The 17,889-nt window shown below is 41.4% G+C and overlaps 2 protein-coding genes across 8 annotated transcripts in view; one reads left to right on the forward strand and one right to left on the reverse strand.

Annotated features, from left to right (window-relative positions):
* Nucleotides 1–6,232, reverse strand: part of Pex1 (peroxisomal biogenesis factor 1) — a 63,171-nt gene extending 56,939 nt beyond the window's left edge. For 2 of the 5 annotated variants that reach the window (XM_085683838.2, XM_048436537.3), the window contains exons 1-2: nucleotides 5,994–6,231; nucleotides 2,295–2,438 (exon numbers count right to left, since the gene is read on the reverse strand). In XM_085683838.2, the coding sequence (XP_085539964.2) occupies nucleotides 2,295–2,438; nucleotides 5,994–6,122 (273 nt within the window). In that variant the 5' untranslated portion in view covers nucleotides 6,123–6,231. Of the gene's footprint in view, nucleotides 1–2,294; nucleotides 2,439–5,993 lie in introns of all 5 variants that reach the window. The other 3 variants (XM_048436556.3, XM_048436527.3, XM_048436547.3) reach the window with 3 other exon arrangements.
* A 106-nt stretch (nucleotides 6,233–6,338) lies between these two features.
* Rbm48 (RNA binding motif protein 48) overlaps nucleotides 6,339–17,889 on the forward strand; it is a 28,915-nt gene continuing 17,364 nt past the window's right edge. For all 3 annotated transcript variants that reach the window (XM_048436598.3, XM_048436607.3, XM_048436612.3), the window contains exons 1-4: nucleotides 6,339–6,495; nucleotides 6,975–7,165; nucleotides 12,288–12,433; nucleotides 13,381–13,946. In XM_048436598.3, coding sequence (XP_048292555.3) covers nucleotides 6,385–6,495; nucleotides 6,975–7,165; nucleotides 12,288–12,433; nucleotides 13,381–13,946 — 1,014 coding nt within the window. In that variant the 5' untranslated portion in view covers nucleotides 6,339–6,384. The remainder of the gene's footprint in view (nucleotides 6,496–6,974; nucleotides 7,166–12,287; nucleotides 12,434–13,380; nucleotides 13,947–17,889) is intronic.

A 17,889-nucleotide genomic window follows, 5' to 3' on the forward strand; every position in this document is an offset into this window, starting at 1 on the left:
AGAATCCACTGTAGGAAGCTGATGATGTCCACAGAGCTGTCCTACTGAGTGTGCTATGAAATCCTGGGCAAAGACAGGCTGACACACAAGTCACCAGTGACATCTAAGGACATTTTCCGGTTAGAAATGTAAGATTCTAAGGGTTGGGAGACAGCTTGGTCTGTAAAGTGTTTGAGGACCTGAGTTCGAATTCACAGCACTCACAGAAGAGCAGTCATGAGAAATGGTTCCTACAATCCCAGCACTGAGGAGGCAGAGAGGTGGCTCCTTGAGATTTGCCAGCCAGGCAGCCTAGAATTATCAAGCTCTGAGTGCAGCAAAAGAGCCTGTTTCATTAGATAAGGTGGGAAGGCTAGAAGCAGGTACTGCTCTCTCAGACAATCAGAGTTTGGTTCCCAGCCCTCACGCCAGGTGGCCCACAGTCAACTGCAGCTCTAGTTCCTGGGGAACTGACTTTTTCTTCTGGCCCCTGTGGGTACTTACACTCACACACATATACCCTCACTTGGACATATAATTTTAAAAAAATCTTTAAAATTTAAAAAAGAAACTAAGGTAGAGAACAATTAAGGAAAAGAGCTGACGTCACTTTCTGACCTCCACACGCATGTGCACCCCTCAGCCTCCCTCCACTAAACAAAGTAAAATTCTAGCACAAATTGAGGCGCACAAAAGCCTACTGCAAGGCTTATGGACCTCTCGTGAGTGACTCATTTTAATTATCAACAGCATGCATAAATAAAATGTTCATGAATGAGTTCAGAATAAGTTGTTTAAAAAGGTGTAGCACTCTCACACTGTGTCCTGAGAAACTGGTCATAGAGAGCGAACTGGCCCCATCGACTGAGACCTCCAAATTTTAAGTGCTCTGGAGCATGAAGCTTGTGAGCATGAATTTCACATTTTAGAGTGATTCACGACTTAGTGCTTTGGACGGGGGCTGCCCAACTGGCGTGCCAGGCAAATCCTCCCAGGTCAGAAGCACACTGGGCCCTAAGCATTCACCTAAGGGACACCCAAGCTACTGAGGATTTCAAGAAAGTACAAAAGCAGCTCCAGAAAAGCACTCGGGCCTTAGGGGCTAGCCAGGCTCTGTCTGTTCCTGCCCAAAATATGCAACCAACTGTGGAGATAAATGACGGGGAAAAAAACCCTGCATCTGTATTAATCACTTTTTCTTGGCAGTGTTCCTAAACAATACAAGTATTTACACAGCGTTGACATTGAATTAGGTATTCTAAGTCTCTAGAGGTGACTTAAATCATATAGGACAGCATGCAGATGGTATATGCAAACACCATGCCATCTTATAATAAGGGTGTGAACATCTAAAGACCTTGGCATTCATGTGTGCTCACAGAAGCAACCCTAGCTTATATCCAGAGAAGACTGTACATAGAAAGGTATACAATATAAAACTACAGGAAATAGATGTCAGCTTTTTCTTTTAATCCTTTTTTTAATATAATTTCTTTTAATATCAACAAACAGCAACATGCATTCTGAGGTTGGGTTGAGAGAAGGGGAAATAACGAAATTTTTACTTTCAGTCAAATTTTAAGTGAATATTTAAACTGAATATTTAAAATTCTTAGAATAAGCTGATGAACATACTATAACAAAAAATAGACACAAATCATTATGTTTTGGGGTCTACAGTAAGCACATACATTCAGGGCCAAGACAGAAATGGAAAAGACTTCTCTCTGTTGAACTGATATTTTTAACCAAGTAAGATCATGAAAAGTTAAAAGTTATGTTAGAAAAATGCTAAATAAGCCAGGGGTCTTGGTACAAACTTACAATCTCAGGAGGATCGACAAGTTCAGAGGTCGTCACCAGCTGCACGGTGTCACGCTTCAGCACTTGAGTCCAATCACTGGGACTCACGTGGTAGAGAGAGCATGGATTCCTACAAGCTTTACTCTGATCTCCGCAAGCATGTCTTTTGACCTCCTCCCGGGCCTACCACCCTTAACCCCCATCCCACCACATACATATACATACAAAATAAATAGTAAAATTGTGACAAAAACAAAAATGAAGTTCTAAAACAGGAAGAAAACCCAATAACTCAAAAAAGGAAAATAATTTTACAAAAACTGACTGGGAAATGAGCAGTTAGAATACAGAACCAAGCAGGAGACATGTTCAAGATAAGATGAACAAAATATAGTTAGTTAGCCTGAGCATCCCAGCCTGCTTATCACAGCACATAAATCCACACACCCTCCCAGTATCTGAGCTTGAGGACGCCACATTAAAGGGGGGCCACGGCTGCCTGCTGTGCTCACCTGATCCCCACTGCAAAGTCCAAGTTTCTGACCGACTGGTCTACTAATTTCAGCCACATTTTCACTTTGATCATTGAAATGTCTGCCTTCCACCCAGCTCAGGTAAGTAGGCTGGCGATCCCAGGTTACTTCTATAGCTTGATTCTATTTATTCAAACAATAGGAAAGAAAAAGGGTTTAGTTTTTATGATACTCCCTCCCGGATTCAGACAAGCAACCAACACCAGTGCTGTAGTCAACTACTCTTTATTCACATTTATCATGAAAAAAACCAGAAACCTATGATCATTTGGAACCTCCACTAGTGGTGATGCTGGGCTCAAAGCCGATAGTCTAATAGTTTTAATAGCCTAATTTAAGCAATTCCGAGTTCAAAATACCATAGGGAGCTGATAACTTACACAGATTTTCAGTATGTATGTGTTTAAATTAATAATTTAAAAAAGAAAATAACATACATTTAGGCAAAATGCTCATACACATAATAAAATAAAAATTTTAAAATATATAACAACACAATTTAGAGTTATGAAACACCAATCAGCTGGAATATTTAATCTCTTACTGATCAATGAATTTATTTAAAAAGTAATAAACACACAAAATAAAAGTACAAAAATTAAAAAAGGTAAAATGTGAAGACAGGTCTGTGTTCCTAGAGGGAATTATTATTTTTTTTTTTTTTTGATTTTTGAGACAGGGTTTCTCTGTAGTTTTTGGTGCCTGTCCTGGAACTAGCTCTTGTAGACCAGGCTGGCCTGGAACTCACAGAGATCCGCCTGCCTCTGCCTCCCGAGTGCTGGGATTAAAGGCGTGCGCCACCACCGCCCAGCCCCTAGAGGGAATTATTGTTAGTTGTTTCTTGTACTTCCTACTGAAATGTTTTATTATGTACTTACTTAATGACTTTTAAAGTTGATAGAACTGCCTGGGCATGTTAGTACATGCCTTTAATCCCTGCACACGGGAGGCAGAAGCAGGCTGACTCTATGAGTTTGAGGCCAGTCTAATCTGCATAGTGAGCTCCAAGCCAGCCAAGACTACACAGTAAGACAGTAATTCTCAAAAAGAAAAGCAAAACAAACAAACAAATAAATAAAGGTCATAAAACTACAGGAAGATATATTTTTAAATGGACTGGAGAGATGGCTCAGTGGTTAAGAGCACTGTGGTACTTCTGCCTGTGTGGATCCAGCACTGTGCTCTCCCGGCCTCCACGAGTATCCTCACATGTGACAGGCAGACAGACAGATATACACATAATTAAAAATATATTAGAATATCAAAACATGGAAATGATGTACTATGTAAGCTTGTGTCTTCCATGGCTGAAGAACTGACTTCCAGGGCTGGCACTGCACATCTGTGACTCCAGCAGCCGGAAGGCTGAGGCAGAAGGGTTGCGATTCAAGATCAAATTGGGTTACACAGTGAGATTCTATCTCTGAAAAAAAATTACACTCGTTCTAGGAATCGTGAGAAATATGTGCACTTGGAAGGAAAGAAATTCCTTTCACAAAAACACAACACTACGAACAATTTTATGTGCTCTGCTAACGCTTTTCAGTTAGTGATTCATGCATTTGTATATGACGGCCAAGGTTTAACATGCTTTACCCTTTTACTACAACATCACAAGCATTTCTACATATTTACCCCTCCTTAGTAAAAGGCCAGCATGCTGAAGACTTGTTATCCCAGGAAGGTTAAGGTTATTAAATTCATTTCTCTAAGTCAAAATAAATTCAAACCTTAAAATGGCAAACACCAGCCGGGCAGTGGTGGCGCACACCTTTAATCCCAGCACTCGGGAGGCAGAGGCAAGCAGATCTCTGGGAGTTCGAGGCCAGCCTGGTCTACAAGAGCTAGTTCCAGGACAGTCTCTAAAGCTACAGAGAAACCCTGTCTTGGGGGAAAAAAACAAGGTGAACATCAAACTCTCATTTACACAAAATTTCAGTACTTTATCTTTCTTTTAACAGTACAAATTGCAAAGAATAACAGAGTCCCTTCTGAGGCAACATGGCGCTGAAATGCTCTTTAAAAAACTTGTATACACAAGAAAGTCACTGAAGCCAGTCCTCGTGGTGCACTCAGGAGGCAGGTGGATCTCTGAGCTCAAGGCCAGGCTAGCCTAGTCTACAGAACAAGTTCCAGGATAGTCAGAACGACACAGAGAAACCGTGTGTGTGTGTATGAGGGGGGGGAGAGTCACAGTGTAACCTTTAGTTGCATAATTTTCTCACAATTTCCAAACAATGATCCAACTGTTTTTGCTGACAGAGATCATTCAACTAAACACAATTTGATAAAGGAAAATAAAGCCCCAGTTTTGGAGTCAAAAGTCCTAGGTCATTATCTAGGTTATAAGGGCAGAGGTCAAAGACTTTTGTTATGGGTTTCATAAGCTCAGCAACTCAGTTCCCCTTATTTCATAAGCAACCTTTAAAGCCAGTGACACTGCAGGAGGAAATATGAATTCTGAAATATCTATAACATCGACTAGGCCCCTGCCCTCCAAGGGAGAAAAAAAGAAAAAAAAAATCAACCTGAGCAAACAAGAAAAACATCCCAATCAATTTATTTGGCCAAAATGTAGTTACTCGTCAAGTGGTAGTGGCTCATGTCTTTCATCCCAGCACTAGGGAGGTAGAGGCAGGTGGATCTCTATGAGTTTGAGGGCAACCTGGTCTACAGAGTGAGTTCCAGGACAGCCAAGGGTTGCTACACAGAGAAACCATGTCTCCCGCCCCCTCTCCCCTCAACAAGACAAAGGGGTAATGAGACAAGCTGGAACTTGAATGATCGATTTCTTTCCCCCACAAAGAAAGCAAAACAGACAGTTAAAAACTGTCTATTTGGTGAAGACAAACTAACAACAAGAATGATTCTGATGAAATTGGTATGTTTTCATAGGTGGGTTTTAAAAGCAAAATAGAAGTAGCTCAAGAGGAAAGAAAGGTGAGTTAATTGAAATCATTTCAAACTCTTGGATATTTCTTTTATGATCTAGTAGTCTGGTACCATGCATCTAGGATTTTAAGAGATTTCAAATATTCCAATTTTCGTCCCCATGAACACACTCAAACCAGCGAACCTATCTGCACTCTTTGTTAAGAAAATCTGGATGCTGTATTTCCGCAGATGGTTATAACGTTGAAACACCATAATGACTATCCAGACAGTGATAGCTCTCTGAGATCCACTTGGATCCTGGTTACCTACGTGAAGGTGTGAGGTGGGAACAATTCCATCGCCTTCTCTTCCCTTCCCTGCACACCCCATACGATGTTCGAAGCCGTCCTAATCAGGGAGAGCTGTCACCTTACTAACCCTCTGCATAAATTGGCAACCTCGTAACCTACAAATCAAGTCTGCCACTCGAGGCCTCTATGGCAGCACTGGCAACTCGCTGGCAGGACAATACTTTAATAAACCATGGAAGAGCTCTCTAGAGCTTTTCAACCTAGAGTTAGAGCTGCTTCCGAATGCCAAGGAAGAACCCGAGAATATTCAGTTTGGTTTAACCCCGCTAAAGAGGTGGACTAGGAAGGAAATCCACCGTAGGGTCAGAGGACGCACTAGCCGCGGTGCGGGTGGCACCGCCACCTCACGCCGTAGTGATCGGGCGGGGAAGGAGTCAGCAGACACCCGTCCCACGAGACGTCGGCGGCGCCCGACCCCAAACGAGCGAGTTACCTGCAGCAGGTACAGCTGGGCCACGAGGCGCCGCGGCAGACGGAGGAAGCAGTCCCGAGCGTTCGTGAAGGCCACCGTCACTACCGCCCCGCCAGACCCCGCACCCGCCAAACGCTCGCTGCTCCACATCGTCCCGACGCAACTCCTCCAGCCCACCCCACGGCAGAGTCCGCCCCCGTCCCCGGAAAGCCAGGGCGTCGGAGCCCGAGAACAGCGATCGGGCCTCTCCTCCGAGACTCTAGGGGGCGGCAAACTGCAGATGGAATCCTCGCTCTCGGGAGACGATTGTCCAGCCAATCTAAGCACGCTTGGCCCATTCTGCTCTCTCATTGGACACAGAGTAGCGCATCCGGCGGATGTTGTTCTGGCGCCCAGGACTGCAGCCGACAAGATGGCGTTCAGTGACGGCAAGCCGGGTTGCATATTCGACCACCACGTCCAGACTGCCGTGTGTGACTCGCGGGCCAAATACCGGGAGAGCCGACGTCCTCGTGCGGTCAAGGTAGAGTCACTTCGGTTTCCTAGCTCCCATGGCGAGCCTACATTAAAAAGGCGTAACAGGATTGCAGTCTGAGCCTCCTCTCGATCGAGGCGGCACGAGGAACCAAATGTTATCACTACTCTCGGTCAACTATTTACTAGACCGTTACTCCACGAAAACACGATTTTTACTTTTGTATTCTACGTGTTTACAATAGCGTTTCTCACAGGACGAGCACTGAGTGAGAGTTGAGTGACTGTTTTCCATATCTTTTCTGGAGTCAGCTTCTGGAAAAAATTCTATTAAATAGTATAGTCAGATGTCCTAATGTGATGTGTGTTATGCTTTAGCCAAGAGGAGTGACAGTTTTGTGTGTATGTTTTACATACTGGATTGAGCATTTCTTGCTTTCAAAGTTCCATTTTTAAAAAAGTCGGGGACAGACTTGCCATAGGTTTGTCTGTGGAGTACATTTAACGAGACTTTTTTTTATTTTAAAGGTATATACAATCAACTTGGAATCTCAGTACTTGTTAATACAAGGCGTGCCTGCAGTGGGGGCCATGAAGGAATTAGTTGAACGATTTGCTCTGTATGGTGCGATTGAACAGTATAACGCTCTAGATGAATACCCAGCGGAAGATTTTACAGAAGTTTATCTCATTAAATTTGTGAAATTACAAAGTGCAAGGTATGTACAAGTTAAGCAGTGCCCATTTCTTGTATTACTGTTGCTGAAACTACCCCAGGGTTTTCTGAAACCTACCCAAATCACACAAACTCTTTATCATCCTCGATCTTCCTGTTTGTTGTTTGTTTTAGGGGGGGTTCAAGACAGGGTCTCTCTGTGTGGCCTTGGCTGTCCAGAAACTAATTCTGTAGACCAGGCTGGCCTCTGCCTCCCCAGCGCTGGGATTAAAGGTGTGCGCCACCCCCTCCCAGCTTCCGGTTTGGTTTTACCTTTCCAGGCTTCATGTGCGCTGGTCAAGCAGCCTGACAGTCATTTATATGCCTGGCGCTTCCTCCAAATCTTTAAAAGGCTAACTTTAGAAAGACACGATCTCTTTCCTCTTATATTTCCATCCTCTCATATCTGTGCTTAACTGTTTTTGAACCTGTAGTATGGTAGATTCAGAATTATCTGCAGTAAATTTCCAGTCCTATGTCTTCATTACTTTGGAGGGTTTTTTTTTTTTTTTGGTTTTTTAAATACTGCTAAGCACATTTTTCCTCTTCTTAAAATCAACATGGCAAAAAGGTCTGCTTCTTGAGGGTCCTTGAAGGTGAAGGAAATGAAATAACTTATGTAAAGGTCTTAGACTGGTACCTCCTATTAAGAGTAAATATTAGCGATGGCAATTCTTCTTGTTATGGTTTTATATTAATCAACTTCTTTTTAATACTTACATATGACATAAACCTTGTATTCCAATAAGATTGAAGTCAACAATGCTTTATTTCAGTGATAACCCTTTTGTGGGGGAAGTGTGTGCGTGTAGGCTAGAAGCCAATGCCAAGTGCTTTCTTCAGTTGTTCCCCACCTTATTTATTTATTTGTGAGACAAGTTTTTTCTATGTAGCCCTGGCTAGCCTAAAACTGGCTATGTAGACCAGGCTGACCTAGAACTTCAAAGCTTCCTCCTGACTCCAGCTACCCTTCTAACAGATTTAAAGTCATATTTTTTTGAGACAGGGTCTCTTACTAAATCTGAAGCTCACCAGCTAGATTTGTTGGCTATCTTCTCTGTGTTCCTCGCCAGCACCAGGATTGTAGGTGTACAGCAGTGTCCAGCTTATGTGGATGTCAGGGATCTGAACGTAGGCACTCAAGCTTAAGCAAGTGCTGTACCTCTGGTGCACTCTCTCTAGTTTACCTTAGCCATTTTTTTCTTTTTAATCACTAACGTGATGTAAAACATATCTTTCTCTGACTTCATATATTTCTCTTGCCATTCATATATTTTTATAGTAGAAAAAGACTTCAGATTTCCTGTTGCTGGAGTCACTAGTGCTTGTGAGTCACCCAGTATGGGTGCTGGAGTTTTAATCTGCTCTTCTACAGGACCAGCGAGTGCTCTTCGCATCAAAGCCTCTCTCCAGCCCCTCCTGTTTCTTCTGCGTGCTACTCATAGTCCACCACAAAGCACTTGACTTCAAAGGACTGTGTGTCTTTCGCACCAGTTGGCCAGCTCTTCGTGCTTAGGAAACCATATGGATTAGTGCGTTTTTGTATCTCCACAGAAGATACAGTTGACTCTGGAGTTAGCCATCCCAATTGAATCCTGGTTTTGTAAATGAATGTATAAACATGATCCAGTTATCAATTTCCTGGTGCCTTAGTTTCATCATAAGATGGTTATAAGATACCAATTTAAGTGAAGCATTTATGGCATTGCATGGGGTAATATCTCAGTAAGCATTAATAATTATCTGTAGATTCAGAAATACTTAATTACTTATTATAGTGCTTGGTTCAGCATAGGTGTTTAGTATTTCTTGAATAAGTACAAGTCTTTTTAAATTAGTTATTTCCCTTTTGTTTTTATATGTATGTGGTGTGGTAGTGTGATCTTATACACCCATATCCATGCAGACCCTGTGGAGCCGAATAGGGCATCAGATCCTTGGAACTCGAGTTATATAGACTATCATGAGTTGCCATGCTGGGAATTGAACCTGAGTCCTCTGGAATAGCAGCCAGTGATCTTAACCCCTTAGCTATCTCTCCCACCCCAGAAGGAATACAGTTCTTAATTTTGCATTGAGTAGTTGTTAATATATTCAGTATTTTCACTCATTCATATAAGTATGTATCTAGGAGCACATGCGATGGCATGTGTACAAGGACGGCTTTTTCTTGCCATGTGGGTTCCAGAGATTAAGCTCAGGACATTAGTCTTGGTTGCAAGTACCTTTACATGCTGAATCATTTGCCAGTTTAAAGTTTTATTTTGCTGACAAGTTCTATGACTCAGGCTAACCGATGGATACTGAGTTGGTTTTTTAAAAGTGTAAGTAAATGTGTCTAGCTTAGCTGAAAATCCATTGAGATTATTAGTAGAAGGAAAGGAAGAATAATTTCTTGGGGCTGAAAAGATGACTCAGTGGTTAAGGTAGCTTACTGCTCTTTCAGATAACTGGGGTTTAATTCCCAAGCACCCTTGTCAGATAACTCACAGTGACTTGTAACTCAAGCCCCAAATGAGCCAATGGCCTCTTTTGGTCTCTTTCTGTGTGTATCTGCCCACACATGTACAGAACACATACTTACAAGTAAATAAATAATAAGATAAATCTTTTTTTGGGGGGGGGGTTCAAGGCAGGGTTTCTCTGTAGCTTTGGAGCCTGTCCTGGAACTAGCTATTGTAGTGCGGGAGACTTGTCTAGATTCTGTCAATCATATTTTAAATAAACGCTGATTGGCCAGGCAGGAGGTGTAGGTGGGAAAACCAGACAGGAAGTGGAGATGATACAGGGAAAGCAGGAGAATTCTGGGGAGGAGGAAGTTGATTCCTCCCACTCCTGCTCAGGCCACCAAAGCAGCAGGATGTGAGCTGCCCCACTGAAAAAGGTACTGAGCCACATGGCTAACATAGATCAGAAAAATGGGTTAATCAAGATGTAAGAAGCCTGACCTAATGGGCCAATCAGCATTAGAACTTATAGAGATCTCTTGTGTGATTTTTACTTTGGGACTAAACAGGTGGGGGGCCGGGCAGGACAAAAACCCCAAGCAGGCCCGGCCTTTTCATGTTACAGAGTAGCGCCCAACGTGGATAACTGCATCCACAGAAAGCCTGAGAAAGCTTGGGAAAGACTAGAGTAAAGCATTTTGGTTTTCAGCCTTAGCAGGAAAAAAGCTGCGCTGTTTTAAAATGCCAGCTTTCTGTGCCGTCCTGCCAGGGAAAACTGATTCTTTCAAGCAGGCTGTCCAGACTATGGAAACACTGTTGCAGCTTGCTTCCTTGCAAGGACCTTGAAACGCCTTAAGAGCTTTTGGCTGTTGTTTTCTCCATATTCCTTAGCAAATTAAAGACCCATGCGGCCAGAAAAAGAGAGATCTACAGTAAAGAGAGATTCAAAGAGTAAAAAAAACCTCTAAATGGTTTACAATATGCTAAAAATATATGCAGGCTTAAAAAAAAAGGTTAAAGCCTAAAAAAAAAAAAAAAGAGAGTAGTTGGGTGTGGTGGTACATACCTTTAATCCCAAGGCTTGGGTGGCAGAGGCAGACAGACCTCTGTAAATTCAAGGTGTGGTGGTAGACACCTTTAATCCCAGCACTGGGGAGGCAGAGACAGATGGATCTCTGGGAGTTCAAGGATAACCTGGTCTACAGAGGGAATTCCAGGACAAAGATACGCAGAGAACCTGTCTCAAAAAGCCAAAAGTTAAAAGTAAAATTAAAAGAAATAGAGGTTAAAATAAAGCCACGTAAAGATGGAAAATACACAGAGAATCTTGATACTGTATGCTATTATGCTCTCTTTGAATTGTTTAAATACTGAGGAAGGCGCAACAGCTGCTAAAAGATACTTGCTTATAAATGCTTTAGAATCAATCCAAGAAAGGTATTTTGAAAATACCTTGGCTTCAAAATTGAAGTCAAAAGGTATGTTACTTTGGAGAAGAGATTTTGCTTTTGTTTCCACAGAAAATGAGAGGCTGTGGATTTATTCAGAGTTAAGAAAAATCATCTTTGACCAAGGGTGACCACCTGAGCAATCTCCGGTAGGAACAGATGGCCCAATATCAGAGTTCTTCATCCAGAACAGTTTCAAGACTGCAGCCTGAGATGATCAAGACTCACAGGATACTTCAGTCAGGACTTGATCATAACTCTAAATTTTCTTTAGGTCCCCATAAGATTATCAGCGCCCCCAACCAGCTGGAAGTAGCCTGGAATACTATGCCCACATTCCAAAAAAATGGACTATGGATATTTTCCTTTGTTTTTTAAAAAAGAGGGGAAGTAGTACGGGAGAATTGTCTGTAGTCTGTCAATCAGTAAGAAGCCTGACCTAATGGGCCAATCAGCTTTATAACTTACAGAGATCTGTGTGTGATTTTTCTCTGGAACTAAATAGCTGGAGGGCTGGGCAGGACAGAAAAACACAAACAAGCAGGCCAGGCCCCCTCATGTTACATTGTAGACCAGGCTAACCTAGAACTCACAGAGATCCGCTTGCCTCTGCCTCCTAAGTGCTGGGATTAAAGGCATGTGCCACCACCGCCTGGCTGATAAATCTTTTTATTAGAGGTACTTTCCGGGTCAGTGTGGTCATCCAAAAACAAAGCACTTTACCCCCCCCCATACACAGACAGACAGACACTTAAATCTATGAGCAACCAGGTCATGTCTGTAAACTCTAGCTCCAAGCCAGAGCCTCTACACACACTCACACATTAAAAATAGCAAGCAAACAAACAAACAAAAACCCAAACTTTCTGGGTATGGTAGTGCACACCTTTAATCCCAATACTTGGTAGACAGAGGCAGGTAGATCTCTGAGTTCAAGGTCTGCCTGATTTACACAGTAAGTTCAGGACAGCCAAACCTACAAAGTGAGACCCAGTCTCAAAAAAAAAAAAAAAGCATCTAGGGACTGGAAGTGACATGGTTCACAACTGCCTGTTACTCCAGTTCCAGGGCTTTTATAACCTCTGGCCTTCTTGTGTGCACATGCCCACATGCAGAGACACACACCTACAAATAAGGCATAAGTAAAAATAGTAAAAGCAATGTTTTTTTAAGCTATGTAATTTATGTATTTCCCTTTCGAATACTCTTTAAATTATGTATTTCTCTTTAGGATAGCTAAGAAAAAGATGGATGAACAGAGTTTCTTTGGTGGGTTACTTCATGTGTGCTATGCTCCAGAATTTGAGACAGTTGAAGAAACTAGAGAAAAGTTAGAAGAAAGAAAGGCTTATATTGCAAGAGCTACTAAAAGTAAAGGTACGGAAAGTCTGTCTTTTAACACCTCCTGTGTATCAGGCACTGCTAGGGATGTGTGTCATCGTGGAGTTTCTGCTCAGTCATGGTCTTTGGTGTCTTGAACCACGGGGTTCTACACAGTCTTGACTAGAAAGGGAGAGAAGTTGGTTCGTGAACTATTTCTTACAGGATGTGAGAGGTGTTTGAATTTTAGTAAGTGCTATCCAGAAGGGGAGTGAAAAGGATGGCAGGGCAGGCCAGGCTATATGTTTAAATACCTAAGAATGAAATTGCCATTCATTGTGTTTAAGGAGCTGTAAGTCCTAGAGGGTAACCAGTGTGCCTCAGTGAGAGGGATCAGGACAGTAAACAGGAAGGAGATCATGATGTGCTGTGTCCCGTGCCAAAGCACCCAGTGTCTAACATGAAGGCAGCATGAAGCAGTTTTGATTTGCAGGCTTCTCAGAAGCGCTCCTCATCATGGGAAAGTTCTGGTTCAGTTAGCTTCGTGCCCAGCTCAAGTTGTTCCTGTCACGAGGAGGAACTAAACATGGTTTATCCATATAGTAGAATATTCTGAAACTATACAAGCTTTCTATGCAATGGCATGGGAAACGCTCTAAGATTACATACAGGTAGTGGAAAATGTAAAAGAACAGATATCTTTTGAGTAGGGAGACAAGGAGACTCCAGAGGAACAGTGAGACAGTCTAGATAGATGAATAAGAAAATGTAGTAGATAAGTAAGGAAAGCAAGGACAAGGGAAGCTTGGCACGCTACCCCCCCTTTGTATCCTTTCAAAGGCCTTTAAATCTTATCATGCATTCCCTGTTCTAGGAGTGTAATATTGGGAGTAGAGCTTGTTAACATCAAGTTGTTTATAGAATTACAAGATTCTGAATGATCAAAACAATTAATAAACCATTTGTTTACTGTTCTGTCAACTTCTAAAAATATAACTTTGAAGATTATTACTTGACAAAGAAGAAACTGGTTCCAGAGCAAAAAGGAACAAAAGATTCTAGACAAGATTTTCATTCACATATACCCGGATTTTCTACAGCTGCTTTGAACACTTCTGAGAATTCAAGTCCTTGTCTTCCTTATTCTTGTGAATTGCCTTTGTGCTATTTTACCTCGCAAACCACTTGTTTACCTGGGGACCATGTGGACAGAGCATCAAACTCCTGTAGTGGTGGCAGGAACCATGGTGAACTATCAAAGCACTGTAACCTCAGTGCCTTTTCCCCAGAACTACACGTGAGTACTTACAAAAATTCACTACCTTGCTCTAGTATGCAAGAGGCTGTTACTACCTCGGAGTCAGTTGGCAGATTTATGCCTAGGACAACACAGCTGCAGGAAAGGAAAAGAAGGAGAGACTGTGATCGTGAACTTGGAACTTTTTCTGAAACAAACACAAGCAGTAATGAGGTTGTGATTGGACCGAAGTTGCCAGGCCTTCCTCCAGTGGATCTGCAGGACGACTCCTTGAATACCACGGCAAACTTAATTCGGGGGAAACTTAAAGAGGTGAGATTTTTTTTCTTATTTTTTTTATATTTTTATATTTTCTTATATTTTTTCTTCTATTTTCTCTTATATTGAGATAACTTAGTTGAGGACAAACAACTGTATAGGAAATTATTTGGAGGAACTAAGACATTGTAATTATTTGTTTTACTTTTTGTTTTTGATATATTTTTCCACCTTTATTTTCCAAAATGACATGATTAATATCTGTTTTATTTGGCAGTAATTCTCGATTTAACAATGAACAGATATATTTTATGTCAATGTAGGTACAAAATACCAAATATTCCAGTCAATCAAACTGTGATAGCGGATTCCAGATGTTGTCTCTCCTTCCCTTTTAAAGTTCCCTAGGTAGTATACCAGAAGCTAAAATTGACAGTTATAATCAGCCATTTCTCTTAAATTCAAAGTTACTGCAGATAACATCAAAGTCAAAATGTTTTTATGGTAGATATCCATAAAAGAAAGAGTTATTTTGATTGATTAATTAGTTAATTAATTTGGTTGGGAACAGAACGTGTGTTAGGCAGGTGCCCATCCCTACCACATCCACAGTCCACAAGTTGAGATTTCTAAAAACCGAGTTTTCAGTTGCCCTACACTTGACACTTTATGTATGAACTTCAAAGAGTTGAATTAGTTGGAAATCAGATTGTCTTTTCTCCATTATTTACATGATTTTCCATTTCCTAAAAAGAAAAGAAAGTTAACGTTTAAAGTAGCTTATGAAACCTTTCTTTTTGTTTAGTGGAGCTAGGCCTTGTAGAAATCGCACATGGAGGGATGCGGGCATGTTCTTACGGTTAACTGTTTGCACAGTTGCTCTCCCGTTTCGCAGTGTGACTAAGAGGCTAAGGTGACCTCACTTCGTTTACAGAGCTTTGTTTTCACCTAATGATTATTATTTTGTAAAGGATGAGGACTTGCTTAAGATGGTAAGCGTATGAACACAGATTTTATGTTTAAGACTACTGTATTTTTTCGGGGTGTGTCAGCACAGTATATCCTCGGGTGCACTGAACTGAGGCGTAGACCCCAGGTCAGGGCTGACCGCTTTTTAAAGTACAATGTCTACATCCCATACGTGGAAATAATAGAACAACAAAAAGAAACACTTTATCACAGCTTCTAGTATTCTTCCATTTCAAATCGAAGATGTTCTTAATACTGCTTTTGACCTACTATTAATAGTTATTTTGGGTAGGAATAATAACAATGTATTTAGTGTTCATCTCTCCCCCTACCCTCCTGGGAGTTGAAGATCGTACCATTTTTATGATAGTTTTTCCAATTTTTTTCATCTCTCACACTGAACAGTCCTGTCTTTAAATTTATCAGTTATTACAAATGCTTCAAAATTTGATGGTGCAGACTCAACGGGCAGAAGTAGACAAACCACTAGTCTACATAGTGCGTGCCAGACCAGGCCAGCCCACGAAGTTACACAGTGAGACAACAGCAAAAACAAAAACAACCCAGTAAAACCAGAGTGTCTGTCTGTATCCTGTTTGTTTTCTTCATTGTAGCTGTTCTGTCTGGTAAAATCCCAACATAGTTTTTATTTGCATTTGTTTAGAGATAAGATAGTATCCTGTGATATGTTCATTTGCATTTTCCTGATGGCTAATGATGTTGAACACTTTTAAATATTTATTGGCCATATGTATTTCTTTTGAAGTCTGTTAACTCATTAGCCTATTTATTGATTGGATGACTTGGGTTTTTTTAAGTTTATAACTCTTACAGATTCTCATTATTAACTCCTTACTTGTTCAGTTCGGCCGAGATCCCCATTCTGCAGTCTCTCACTGTGCAGCAGCCTTTGGGTTTCATGCCATCAGTCCATTTGAAGTTATTACCTGTTCCATTAGAGTCTGTTTTCCTCTGTCTGTCTCAGAGTTTGATACTTAAGGTTCTCAATCCATCTTCAAATGTGCGTGTGTGTGCATGCGTGCGCACGCAGTAAGAGGTACAGATCCAATTTTCATTTTCTGTGGAAATCCAGTTTTTTAGCCCCCTTTATTGAAATATGCTGGTTTTCCCCCATGTGTTTTTGATACCTTTGTCAAAAAGTCTGTGATTGTAGTTGTGTAGGCTCATTTCTGGGTCCTCTGTTTCCTTCCACTATTCTTTATTGTCTTTATCCAGCCCTGCGCTGCTTCTGTCATCATGGCTCTGTAATCTGAGATAAGATGTCCTTACATGTCTAGCCTTGCTCCCACTACTTAATCTTCTTTAGCTTTTCAGGAGTCTTTTGTACCTCCCTGTGAATTTTAGGACAGTTTTTTTTTCTTGTTTTAGGAAGGATGTCTTTGATATTTTGATAAGGCTTGTGTTTATTCTACAGGTCACTTTTGGAAAGATAGACACTCTCACAATGTTAGTTCTGCCAGGGCCAGTGAGAGGGTTCAGTGGGCCATGGTCCTTTCCACAAGCCTGAGTCCAATCCCCAGAACTCACATGGTAGGAAGAGAACCAATTCCTACAAATTTTACTCTGACTTTCATACCCGTATGCATTCCCTCATACACAAATGGATAAATGTAGGGTTTTTTGGATTATTTTTTTTCTAATATTTATTTACTTATTATGTATACAATATTCTGTCTATATGTATGCCTGCAGGCCAGAAGAGGGCACCAGATCTCCTTTGAGCCATCTCTCCAGCCCCCGGATAAATGTAGTTTTAAAAATTAATTCTGCTGGGGGGCTGGAGAGATGGCTCAGTGGTTAAGAGCATTGCCTTGTCTTCCAAAGGTCCCAAGTTCAATTCCCAGCAACCACATGGTGGCTCACAACCATCTGTAATAGGGTCTGGTGCCCTCTTCTGGCCTGTACGCATACACGCAGACAGAATATTGTATAATAAATAAATAAATATTTTTAAAAAATTAATTCTGCTGAGCACTGGTGTCAAATGCTTTTAGTCCCAGCACTCTGAACACAGGGGCAGGTGGATCTCTGTGAGTTCTAGGCTAGCCTGGTCTACAAAGCAAGTTCTAGGACAGCCAAGTCTACACAGAGAAACCCTGTCTCAAAAAACAAACAAGCAAAAAAAAATTAATTCTGCCAGAGGCTAATGCCTGACCACCTGCGTTCTGTTCTAGCATCCACTCCACAAGCTGCCCTCTGACTTCCACACGTACACTGGACTGTGGTGGGATGGGGCAGAACAGTAATTACACACACATTGTTAAAATTAACTCTTCCAGTCCATGAACATGAGAGGTCTTGCCATTTCCTGGTGTCTTTTTTCAGTGTCTTTTCTCACTATCTTATGGTTTTGACTAGAGATCTTTGATCTTCTGGCTAAATGTATTCCTGGGTTTGTTTTAAGTGTGTGGTGTGTGTGCATGTACATGTTCATATATTTGTGCACATGACTTCCTCTGTCAATTTCTACCTCAGTTTTTGAGAGAGAATCTCTCACTTAACCTGGAGCTCACTGGTTTGGCTAGGCTGGCTGCCAGTAGGCTGCTACACAGCCTACTGTCTGTCTCCCCAGTGAATTGCTGTAGGTGTACACTACTGCATCCAACCTTTTGACCTTGGGTTGAAGATCTGAGCTCAGGCCGTGTTTGCATGGCAAGGACCTTTCACCTGAGCCATCTTCCGAACCATTTGGTTTTGTTGTTGTTATTGTTAATGGGATTTTTTTTTTCTCTTGGCAAGTTCATTGCTTTATAGAAAGGCTACTGGGTTTTATTGATTTTTGTATATTTTGATGAAACTGTTTATCACAGTTAAGAGTTTTCTAGATGAGACTAGAATCTTTTAAGTATAAGGTTGTAGAGTCTTCTAAGTATAAGGTTGTGTAGTCTGCAAATAGAGATAATCTGACATTTCCTTTTCTGTTTATTTTTGTCTTTTTGCTCTGACTTAGACTCACAATATTAGATTGAATAAGATGGAAAGAAATGGACACCCTTGTCTTCATTTC

The sequence above is a fragment of the Myodes glareolus genome, chromosome 25, assembly GCF_982192425.1.
Source record: "Myodes glareolus chromosome 25, mMyoGla1.1, whole genome shotgun sequence".
In the NCBI taxonomy this organism is placed as follows: Eukaryota; Metazoa; Chordata; class Mammalia; order Rodentia; family Cricetidae; genus Myodes; species Myodes glareolus.